We start from the raw sequence: 12,043 nt of genomic DNA, 5'->3' as shown, positions 1-12,043 counted from the left end.
TTCTGTTGTGTATATGTAGTCCACATTATTATTCATTGAGTTGCAGCGGTTTTTTATTTATTTTTTTCCAGTGGAACGTGCATAGTTGGTTTATGCATATAAAAGATAATGTCTCGTGAAGGCTAAGTTAATGGCTGCTTCATAATATTTGTTAATAAAAATATTCATGCAAAATATTCATCCAGCCTATTTCAACCAATTCCATTCATTTGGAGATTTCTGGCCTTGGCACTGGTTTGTTTTCTCTCTTCGAGCTAGCAAATAAAATAAAATAAAAAAATTAAATGGGATTTATTATTTTTTAATAAATACGATTATATTCTGAAAGTTTATTGTTTCATGGCTTTTTTTGGCCTTGTATTCTGTATGTCATTGTGTACAGGATATCTACTTTTTACGCACTACTTTCTGTCAGATTTATGTAACAAAATTGAGACTTCCTTTAAATGACTATCATCCAATTCTCAAAGCTATTTAGAATTTAAATACACATTGTACAATATAAAATGTATATTTATTGGATGATGAAAGACTGTACAATACAGAGAATAAAAATACTGATTAAATGCTTAAGTTGATATTCAGTTAATTTATTGCAATTTGTGACATTCATTAAAGTATGTGTGTAATAGTCTTTTTTTTTCTTCAGAAATTTTAAGTGTTTTAATCATTTGTTGAATAAATTATTTCACAAAGAAGCAGTAACTGTTAGAAATTGTTAAAATAAATGGCATTATAATTGTATCTGTATTGTTGAAAACCACAGGCGCTCTTTCGTGAGGGGCTAAGAGCTATTTACAGGACCGACTGCTCGCTTTGAATTATCATGCAGGTTGCTTTCATGTCTCCTGAGTGTTGAAGTCAGTGCACCCGTCATTTCTCTGGAGTTTTGCTTTTTTGTGCAGAAAAACTGTCTCTTTCTCTCTCGGCGGGCCTTGTGTTTAGCCGCCTGGGCCAAGAATCTCCCGCAGAGTCATGGCAGTAGCGGGGAGCAGCTGGGCTTGTTCCCTGCTCCCTAACCAGTGTAGTCTTATCCAGCTGTCATCTGCAGCCTCTCCCAGCTGCTACCCAGCATGTTAACCCATTTCTCCTGCAGAAAATCAGGCGCACACTGGGACCAGGTCCAGTCTAGATCTACACATAACAGAAGAACTGTTTTCATTTAATTAAATTAAAGTTTTAAGTCAAGCTCTCAACTTTTTTTCTTTCTTTATTATTGTGCTGGAAGGTTTTAAATGTAGATGCTTTACTATATAATGTCCTAACTAGAGATTTGTTCATTTATATTCTGTTCTGTTCTTTTAGGAACAACTTCAAAATTTATCAGGTTCCGAGAGGAATCCGCTGAGTATGTAGACACTCAGAGAGGGAAGACTCCAGTGAATAGCACACTTATCCCAGTCAAGGGCATCAACAACCTGGGTAACACCTGCTTCTTCAATGCTGTGATGCAGGTAAAATTTTGTCCAAGAACTCACATCACTCACCTGACTCTTGATTTGTGTTAGTTCTGTGTGTTTTGGGGAAGCCAGCTGGTTTATGATCCGGGCTGTTACCAGAAATTAATTTAAATATATTATGTGGAAGAGTCACTAAAACTGCACCTTCACCCTTGTGGCCTTGAGAAAACACCCTATTCTTGCTTTTTTCAGAGGGACAAACTTAAATAAGTAATTTCAATAAGATCACTTCAGATAATTTTACAAATGAAGCGAAATTAAATTAACAAATAAAACTATATGTATGTGTGCGTGTTTGCATTTTTTAAAGAAGTCTCTTATGCTCACTAAGTCTGCATTTATTTAGTCAAGAAAACAGTAATAATGTGAAATATTATTACAATTTAAAATTACTGTTTTTATATTTTTTTTATATATTTAAAAATGCAATTCTTTCAGTATTCAGTGTCACATGATCATTCAGAAATCAATCTAATATGGTAGTTTGGTGCTCAAGAAACTGTTCTTATTATCAGTGATGAAAACACTTGTGCTGGTTAATATTTTTGTGGAAACTCATCTTTGAATAAAAATAAAAAACTGAGAAATTGTAAAAGCTGTTTGTGTGTTTTGGTTTAGAATCTGTCCCAGACCCACATGCTGAATGACCTAATTCAAGACGTCAAGGAAAAGGGACATAAGATTAAGATCTGCCCCCCTGCTGAGACTAAGTTGGTAGGTTCCAGCTATCATGGACTGGACTAGTCCCAGCTCTGTCATAATCTCACTCATATTAAAATATGCAGAACGCCTCACTGCTCTGTGTTTGATATGATATGAGTGCTATGCTTTCTTACAGGTGCCACTTACAGTGACGTTGCCCAGCCCAGAACCCCTCACCTCAGCCATGTTCCTGTTCCTCCAAAGCATTAAGGAGCCTGGGAAAGGGCCTGTCTCCCCCAAGATCCTTTTCAACCAGCTGTGTCAGAAGTATGTTTACACTGTCGTCATTTGTAATTATACACTATGAAAGTCTCTGAAAGCTCTGTGCAACAGCAAATCTAAACTTATCTTATTGATTGGCACTGAGCGCCAAGCGGTTTCAAGCCTCTCTTTTAAACCCAAATGGCTGGTTGGATCTCTGCTCTCAGGGTTGATTTTTTTTTTAAAGCTGCGCACAGGCTGAACAGTTCACTGACTGTTGTTTAAACCTTGTTTTATCATGTTGAATGGTTGGGTGGCTCAGTCAGGAGCCTGCCAGGCAGTTGGGTGTCTCTCTGGTGCTTCTGTGATATTTAACTCCGCTACTGTGCCTTTATCAGACCTGTGGGTTTGCATATGTGTACATGTGCATTCTGCTCACCTGGCATCGTCTCAGCCTTAAGCGCACCAATCCATTTGAGTATATGTATTTGCACATCATTTGCACATTTACACATCAGCCATTATGAATGCATAAAACATGTAAAGTGCTTTGAAAAAAGTAAACACTTCCCATAAAAAATAAATATGAATACTTTTGATTTTTGATAAAGTTAATAGATAGAAATATGTTGAAAAAGGACACTTTCTTCACTTTCTCTTTTTCCAAATCTGTCTGATGTCTTTTATGTGTCCTACACATTAACGTTCAAAAGTTTGGGACCTGTAATAAATGGCGACGGTAGAAAGCAAAAGCGAAATCCCGGATATTATGGGTGATTTAGAAATCCCGGCCTGGCGCATTTTTAGGTCCAAAAAGAGGACATGTCCGGGGAAAAGAGGACTTGTGGTCACCCTAGCATTGATAATGTTTCCTATGCAATGATGTTAGCCAATCATAACAGTGACCGATTACTGGCAAACCTTAAAGTACCCACCACTTAAAAGCAGGTAGTTAAAGAGAGTTTCAGAATGAGGGTTCTAAATGAAAAAAGAAATGTTAAGGAGCATGCCATGACCCCTTTAAACACATAGAATTTCTCTACCTCAGATACATCTGTGGTGGACCCACATGGGCACACTTTGAGCACTCCAGAGCGGCAGCTCGTAGGGTCAAGTGAAGGCCTTCTGTGCTGCACAGTTTATGTGTGTGCGCTTGTGCGATCCAGTATGTCCTTGACAGGAAAGATCCTGTTTGTTTAATGTGTTTGTTGACTGGCAAACTACTGGTCACAGCTGTTGGTCGGATGAGGTACTTGAACTCCTGCGCCATCTTGAACACCATCTTGTACATTTGCTATGTTGGACAATGTGGCAGAATGGCATCTTTTGAGACATCACGCTTTAAAGGAAAGTGTTTTCGAAGGTGGGATGAACACCAACCATAAAATGGGTGAAGAACAAGTAGCCTGTGTGTGTTTGTGTGTGCTACACAGCTGAGTGCTATTGGCATGGTTGATTGAGGGCCAGGTCACGCTGCCAGCTGGACAGATCTGAGCAGCACCAGCGCCAGCAGCGGTCCAGAGAGCAGTCATGGTGCTAGTGAGGGTCCCAGCCTGTAAACACGCACACTGACCCTGAGCCCAGATGTCTCTATCTTCCGCTTTCTGTAACAACATTTTAATTGTGTTATAATTATGTCTCAGACCCCTTGCATACTTCACATTTAGGTGGAATGAGACTTATTTCAGGTTTGTTAGTACAGAGATTCAAGCACATGTTCACAGGTTCAGCACTTTCAGGTACAGCACTTTCAGAGATGTTCTGGTTGCTCGAGTTGGCAATGTAAAATAATAAGCTCTGGTTACACTGTCTGCTATTTTGGTTCTCATATCTCATCAGTTTTCTCCCTCTTTACTAATCACTTTATGGTATTCAAAACTGAGCCAGTTACAGGTTGTACTTTCTCAGAATGTTGCTTCTTTTTGGAGGAAAAATAATTGACCTGATTTTGCTGTTTAGTTGTAGTTTAGAGACATAATTGCTGCATTAAATGCTTTACTTACAACAGGACATTAGAAAAAAAACTTAAAAGAATGCAAGAAAAAAAAAAGAACAATATAGCTGTCATTTATTATGTGAAGATACAAAATATACAAACAGAAAAAGCCACAGAAGAATAATAAATAAATGTAATCTAATCTGCCTGGTCTTCTGCGTTTGAGAGAGCAGTCACAACTGATATCTTCTCTGGCAAGGCATCTTGGGAAGATTCTTTTGGTATGCCTTATCCTTCCTGGTATTATTCAGCTGTAATGTTTTGGCATGCGATGCAGCATCCCTTGCATCCTGGAGGTACTGAAGAATCAGATCTTGTAAAATCTCACATTTAAAATCTCACATTCATACAGGAGTCCACACAGACGGATGTTGTTCTAACTGTGTTAAGAGTTTAGGAAAGTAGTTAAAAGCATTGTGAAGGCGATCGTAAGAAACTGTAAAATAAGCAACTAAAACGCAAACATAAACATCTAAAATTTTACCACGTACTTGGAAGAACCAAGTTCTTAGAAAGCCTTAGAAAACCTTGAAGTAGTCTAATTTTAAAAGTGTGTTATCTATATCTTTTTAATTCAAGTAAATTAAATCTTAAAATGTCATACACAATTTTTATAGAGAATATATATTTGTCTAGTTATGCCATGGCAATATTTGATCATGTAAAACAAAACTTTCCTCTTACAAACAGACAAATGTCATTTTGGTTAAAAAGAGTGGAACATTCTGGAATTTATATAATATATATATACTTACTGTACATACACACACACACACACACACAACTAGCTTCTGTAATTTAAAAAACTGAGGGAACCATCAAATATTGTTGTGGACAGTTTAGGTATTTTGAAGTCAAAAGGATACCACTGAAACAATTTAATAGATAGATATTATATTATCTATCACTGCAGGCAAGCACATCTATTTGGACATTTGTTACCTGGTGCAATAATCAGTTACAGTTTATTGTAAGGTCATTATACTAAAATATTTGTCTGTAGATTATCGGAATTGACCATTTGGAATCAGGTGTTTAGGAGAGCCATGTTCTAAATTCATTTAATAGATAAATGTGTTATTTAATTTATGATCATTTGTTTCATTTTTATTGATCCCTGATTCTACTGATGTTTGAGATGATTGATGAAATGTTTAATTACCAGATTTTGTGAGTGCTTAGCTATGGGATGAATCTGTGTGTATGTTTTTGTCTCAGAGATCTGTATGTTTTGTGCTTGGCATAAGATGCATGTTTGGGAGTGTTTTATATTTGACTGATAGTAGTATGCTTGTGTGTGCATGTGTGCGTTGCAGCATTGTGATGGAGCTGCCTGGCGTCTGGTAATAACTCATCCGCTGTTAATTGTGTTAGTGGTTACAGCTGTCCGTCTGTGGCAGGGCCATATTGGGTGCACCGCTACAGGCTCCTTAAGCCTTCTCTTCCAGTGGAATGAGCTTCCAGAACATTCTCAGTCTCTCCCACCTCTCCCACTGGAGCCCGTCTCACCCGTCAGCTTCCCTCCAGAACACTTTCACTCTGTTCCTGTCCTTCTGCAGCTCGCTGTGCTTGTTACCAGCCTGATCCACTTACTGTTTGAACCTCTTACCAAAGAGCTAGTTTGAGTTTGACATTGACAGATGTGGATATCTAGAGAGACACTGAAACATAAAAAAATGATCACTCATAAAAAATATATATATTTAGTCAATATCTACTATAGACACAGTGGGGTTCAAATTCTGTTATTGCAAATAACACCATAACAGTATGAATGAAAACAAAAAAGTTTGAAAACCCAAGAAAGTGTCTTTTGGGCTTACCAAAGCTGCATTTATGTATTAAAAAAAAAAACAACTAATATTATTGCAGTATGCAAATATTTATATAATTAAAATATATTTTAACGTTTTTAAAAATGGATTTTATGCCCTGTTGGCAAAGCATAACTGTCAGCAGCCATTACTCCAGGCTTTAGTTTTTTATGATCCTTCAGAAATTATTGTAGTTTGCTGATTTGTTGTGCTGCTTAATATTTTTGTGGCAACTATAATATTATTTTCAGGTTTATTTGATGAATAGATTGTTTAGAAGACTGCATTTATTTAATAAATAAAAATTTCTTCATTATTATTAATGCATCCTACTGACCCCAGACTTTTATATATACATGTATATTTATAATTTATCAATTTAATCTATTATTATTTTACTTAAAACTAAACTGAAACTCCAGGTTTTATAAATTTTAAATTGGTCTCAAACTTTTAGACTCCACTATAGGTAACTGTGGTATTTTCAGGCTGGACGTTCATCATGCATGCTGCTACAGAACAGTAGTTTTGAGAAGAAAAGAAGCAGTGAGAAACAGAGAAAGGGGAGGGAAGCCATCTCTCCAGACCTCCTGCTCATGACCTGTGTTAGAAGCAGGTGGCTGGACATTCTTAAACGCACTCCGGTCACACAGAGCTGCGCAGAACGTCAAAACTCATCAGCCCACGGTAGAGGCGTTCCAGACTGCCTGACCATCCGTCCTGCCAGTACATTCATTCACCCAGCCTGCCCTCACAAACACAGTGCTTGCTAGCTTAGCAGGTAATAGCAAAATCATTGATGAGCATCTGGACAGCCTCAGGCATCCCAACCCAACACCTTGACTTGCCCCTTTACCCTTGAGTTCATCACCAGGCCAAATGGTCTTCCCATAATCTTGACCAGCTATCCAGTCTCAATGCACAACAGGTTGATGCAGGGCCGGCTTCAAACATCCATATGTTGCCCACAGCTGGCCCACATCTGGCCTGGGTTATCCAGCAGAGAATCTAAGGGGTTGTTTCCTAAACGCCCAACATGTTTTTCCACTAGATTTACCACAGGGTTAGCTGGGAGGAAGGACAAACATATCTCCACAGTGCCAGCTTCTTCCAGTCTGGAGTATTAGGATGGTCTGGTCTGTAATTTCAGTACTTTTGGGCATGTGGCATTAAATGTGTTTGAACTACATCAAGATATGACAAGTGCATAGGGATGTAGTGAATTTTAGGTCAACGTAAGTGATGGTTATAATCATAAAAGCCCTAAATTGCTGAGGTTGGTTTTAATAAACAAGAATATCTTGTAAAAAAAAAAAAAAAATATTAATTGAACTGGAATATACTGTAAATGCAATTTTTTTTGGAAAGTGCATAAATACCACACACACATTTTTCTGGGATTACTTTTAATGGTTTTATTATTGAGTATTTACATTTTGCACGCACTTTTTATTTATAACCCTAAGCTTTTCTTGGCTTAATTTTACTGAGAACATTTTGTCCATTTTAAAGTCTCCATTACAGAACAATTACATCTTAATAGCGTAAACTCGCCAGCCTGGGAGAATCAAACTAAATTACACATCAGCAGTGAGCAAAGCTGGTATATAATCACTGTAAAAGGACTTTGTCATGTGAGGTGGTTCTTCACATATTAAAATCCGGAAAATGAATTCTTAAAGGCTCAATTTTTAGATTAATTAAATTTCTCGGTTCTTTGATATCTTAGAGAAATAAATTCCAATCGTGGGTTTATAATTCAGTAGAATTGAGAGAATTGGTGAAAGGTCAGACTATCTTTATATATCTGTTTGTGTGTGAAAGCGTATGTGTGGCTGCGTGTGTGTGACCGACCTCAGCTGGTTGAATGATGAAATGAAAAGTGAATGAAAGTTGTCAGGGAAAAATAATAGCTGCCTCTAAGATCCTGAAACCTCCCGAGAGACGGCGAGAATCACCTCATGCAGCATCAGAGAAAAGGCCTTGAGAGAAGATTATGTCCATTCTTCTCTCGTCTTTACTCGTCTATATGCTGCTGATTGCTTTTTGTGTGTGGCTAATTGGTGTTTGCGTGGCTTTGGCTCCTTTTGTCCCTTTGGATGTATTTACACTTGTGCCAATGTGTTTGTGTGACAGGAATTCTCATTCTTTGTTCAGGGCCCCGCGCTTTAAGGGTTACCAGCAACAGGACAGTCAGGAATTGCTGCATTACCTCCTGGACTCCATGAGAGTGGAGGAGACAAAGGTGAGTGCATGATTTGTTTCTTTATTTATTTAGTTTTTTTCTATTTAAAGAGTAACTTTTGGCCCTTTTTTCACCTGGGATCCGTCTTAGTAATACAGTCAAATCGAGATCATCACGTAGACTTAATGTAATGTGCATCTTCTTTAACCACTTGTGATTGAATTTTAAGGGGGATGTAAAAAAATAAATAAATTGCTTTTAAGGCCATACTCAGATTATAAATAATAAAATAAGTAGTAATATAATTATAATTAATATAATAATAATTTAATTATTAATAGAAAGTTTAAAAGCTATACAATATCTATATAAAAATATTGCTCCGTTTAGGATTTTTAAAGCTGATCTAAATGGATGAGTTTGCGGTCCCTGTTTTTTTCTCTTTTTTTAAAGAATGAGCATGTACACTGCAGGTATAGGGTGGTAGAGTTTTACTCCCTGCTTATGTGTTTGCATTGTCCTGTCTCCACTGGAGTGGCCAAAAACGGGTGTTTATTACCAGGTCTACAGGGGGTCTTGTTCTCAGCATTAGGCCCTCAGTCCTTCTCGCTGCATATATAAACTATACCAGTCACTGCAAAGGGCTACATTTGCAAACTGACGGTGGGACGATGACCTCTTTTGGGCAGATGCATAGTAGTTTGATAGAGTGGTTCTTGTCTTCTTGTGGGTCTCTTAATGTGGACGTGCTAGGGGCCAAGACCCACACAACCCCACCAGTGGCTCTAACTGCCCTAAGAAAGCGGGTGCAGCATCAGGCGATGAGCCCCAGGGCCAGCCAGGCCCATTCAGACTTGTGAATGCGGACAGTTGTGCCACTTAGGAACCTTGCAAGTGGCGCGACTGGCCTCATTGTGCATCCTGGGAAACAGTCAGCTGCTTGTTGAGGCTTTGTGATGGAGGACCGTCCCCATCTCCCTCCCTCCCTCCCTCCCTGCCTCCACACTTAGGGGAGGCTGAGGGGGGAGAAAACAGGAAACAATCTGGTTTAAATGTTCCTCAATATTGTGTACTTCAGTAAATTTACAGATGGCATGTACTTATACACATAGTTTTTCAGATGAAACGAAGTAAAAAATATTTATACGCTACCGTTCAGTAAGTTTTTTTTTATTATTATTATTCTGCGTAGATGCATTAAATTAATAAAAAGTGACAAAAAAATAATATTTATAATGTTATGTGTTATATATGTTTTCTATTTCAAATTAATTCAACAATTTAAAAAAATTAGTTTCATCAAAAATATTAAAAGTGCACCAGTTTTCAACAATAAATGTTTCTAAAGCACTATATCAACATATTAGAATGATTTCTGAACTATCATGTGACACTGAAGACTAGAGTAATGACTGCTTAAAATTCAGCTTAATTTTTAATGTTTTGACTGTGTTTTTGATTAAAGAAAAGCAGCTATAGTGAGCATGAGAGACTAACTAAAATAACGAATTATATTTGAATTTGTATACTGATTTAGAGATATAAACATGCAGAAGTGAAATATACAAGTATATACAAACAAACAAGATTTTGAACAAAAAACATTATAAAAAATATAAACATATGGTTATAAAAGCATTCTCCGAAATGCCTCCTCTCTCACCCGCAGTGTCCAACGGAGTTGAGACCCTTAAGCCAGTCACCAAACATGGACACCACAATATTTATGTTGATTAGCCAATAGGATCCCTGCTCACAATATGCTAATTAACATCAGTGAATTATCACCAATTAGCTGTTGAATAAAACCGTTAAGAATGGGCTGCTTAAGTGAGCTCAACTTCTCAAGAGAGTGTGGTGGACTAGTTTTTTTAGGTTTTGTGTGATTAATTAGTGTGTGATGCAGCAGGGTCCGACAAAGATGGGGGTTTGGGGGGTTGAGTAGCTGAAGGAGTGGGATTAACCAGGCTTTTGACCTAAATAGCCCGTCCCGAGCGTGGGGACGGGACAATGGGGGAGACTGGTCGAGCCCCACAGACATCGCCACCACGGCCAATTATCTATTGATTGGTGCTATACTGTGACTGTGTCTTCTAACAGCTCTCTCAACAACACAGTCACTGACCATGTCACCTCTCATTAAGACCACAGGGACACTCGCCTTCACAGCTCTTTATGCCCACACATACATGGGATATACAATGCATATGTGCTGCTGTGTGTAATATGTGAAGCACACACTTACTTTTCATCACGTACACGTTTCCATGGCCTTGCATTTGCTTTAGTTTGTTTACCACAACAAAAACCTGAGATAAAAGAAAACATCCAAGGGTGAAGAGTTTAAAGTCTGAGGTGGGAAAACGGCCGTGACTTATTTGATTTGTTTCTACATGTCAAATTCAAGGAATTTTTCACATATAATGGAAACGTTGACGTTGTTTTGTTTTTTTTATTATTTAATTGAAACGTTAACTTTTCATTATTAAAAGATACAAGCTGTGGTACTTTTCCTGTGCCTCTATTATTTTGAGCATGATTAAAGGAGCTTTTTGTGACAGCAACTGTTTGAGCTTCATTATCTGACAAAGTGGCATCACATTGTGTTTACATTGACAGCGCATTAAAGCAGGCATCCTCAAAGCCTTTAACAACCCCACGGAGAAGACAGCTGACGAGGAGACCAAACGACAAGTGAAGGGTGATCAGTCTATGTTTCCGTCACCTGCGTTTCACATCATACAGAACAATATTGCCATCTAGTGACAGCTTGTATTCACAAGATTCAAAAAACGATGACACTATTCACATGGATACATCATTTTAAAAAGGATATATTATTTGTGTTAGGTGTTATTTGAATGTGTCTTTATATAACATTAATATACTGTGTATAACCGGTATATCAAATTTTATATGTTCTACAGCTTATGGGAAGGAAGGAGTAAAAATGAATTTTGTTGATCGGATTTTTGTCGGAGAGTTGACCAGCACCATAATGTGTGAAGAGTGTGAACATGTAAGAGTTTCTCTTTTTTGTAATGTACAATGTCCACATACAAAGCCAGATGATAAAAATTGTTCACGTTTATTTACAATAAATTAAAAATCTATTACATTTTAAATGTTATAATATGGTAAGTACATATCATATACATATCAATTTAATTTACTATAATACAATGTAATATGTATACAATATGCAATATGTAGTACAAATTTATATATTTATTTATTTATTTATTTAATAATACAGTGATTACTAATTGTAATATGTGCAACGTGTTTATATGCTTCACTCCTAGATTTCCACAGTGAAGGAAGCCTTTATTGACATTTCCCTTCCCATCATAGAGGAAAGGGTGAGACCCACATTTGTAAAATATTTTTTCCTTCATTTTTTTGCATTTGATAATCTGTCAATTCACTAAATGTGCTAAACTGTTTTGAGTTGAGTGATGTCTTTTGAGAGCTGCTTTTTTTGCTCAGATCTCTAAGCCTACAAACCCTGGTAGACTAGGGAAAAGTGGGCGGGAGCAAGATGGACCGGCCTCTCATGATGACTCGTCAGCTACCCATTCACAAGCCAATAGAAACAGCAGGAGGTTGAGTGGACAGGTGGGTGGAGTCAATATTATAAGAGACATTGATAGTTCTTATACACGAACTTTCTGAATTTGTGATC

At 37.4% G+C, this 12,043-nt stretch overlaps 1 protein-coding gene across 2 annotated transcripts in view; it reads left to right on the top strand.

Annotated features, from left to right (window-relative positions):
- LOC127974991 (ubiquitin carboxyl-terminal hydrolase 45) overlaps positions 1–12,043 on the top strand; it is a 35,812-nt gene that overhangs the window by 13,979 nt on the left and 9,790 nt on the right. For both annotated transcript variants that reach the window (XM_052578667.1, XM_052578668.1), the window contains exons 6-13: positions 1,306–1,454; positions 2,079–2,174; positions 2,299–2,429; positions 8,331–8,418; positions 10,978–11,059; positions 11,286–11,377; positions 11,664–11,720; positions 11,848–11,976. In XM_052578667.1, coding sequence (XP_052434627.1) covers positions 1,306–1,454; positions 2,079–2,174; positions 2,299–2,429; positions 8,331–8,418; positions 10,978–11,059; positions 11,286–11,377; positions 11,664–11,720; positions 11,848–11,976 — 824 coding nt within the window. The remainder of the gene's footprint in view (positions 1–1,305; positions 1,455–2,078; positions 2,175–2,298; positions 2,430–8,330; positions 8,419–10,977; positions 11,060–11,285; positions 11,378–11,663; positions 11,721–11,847; positions 11,977–12,043) is intronic.

This window comes from Carassius gibelio, chromosome B16 (assembly GCF_023724105.1).
Source record: "Carassius gibelio isolate Cgi1373 ecotype wild population from Czech Republic chromosome B16, carGib1.2-hapl.c, whole genome shotgun sequence".
NCBI classification, from domain to species: domain Eukaryota; kingdom Metazoa; phylum Chordata; class Actinopteri; order Cypriniformes; family Cyprinidae; genus Carassius; species Carassius gibelio.
This window is presented reverse-complemented; position numbering and strand designations above follow the sequence as displayed.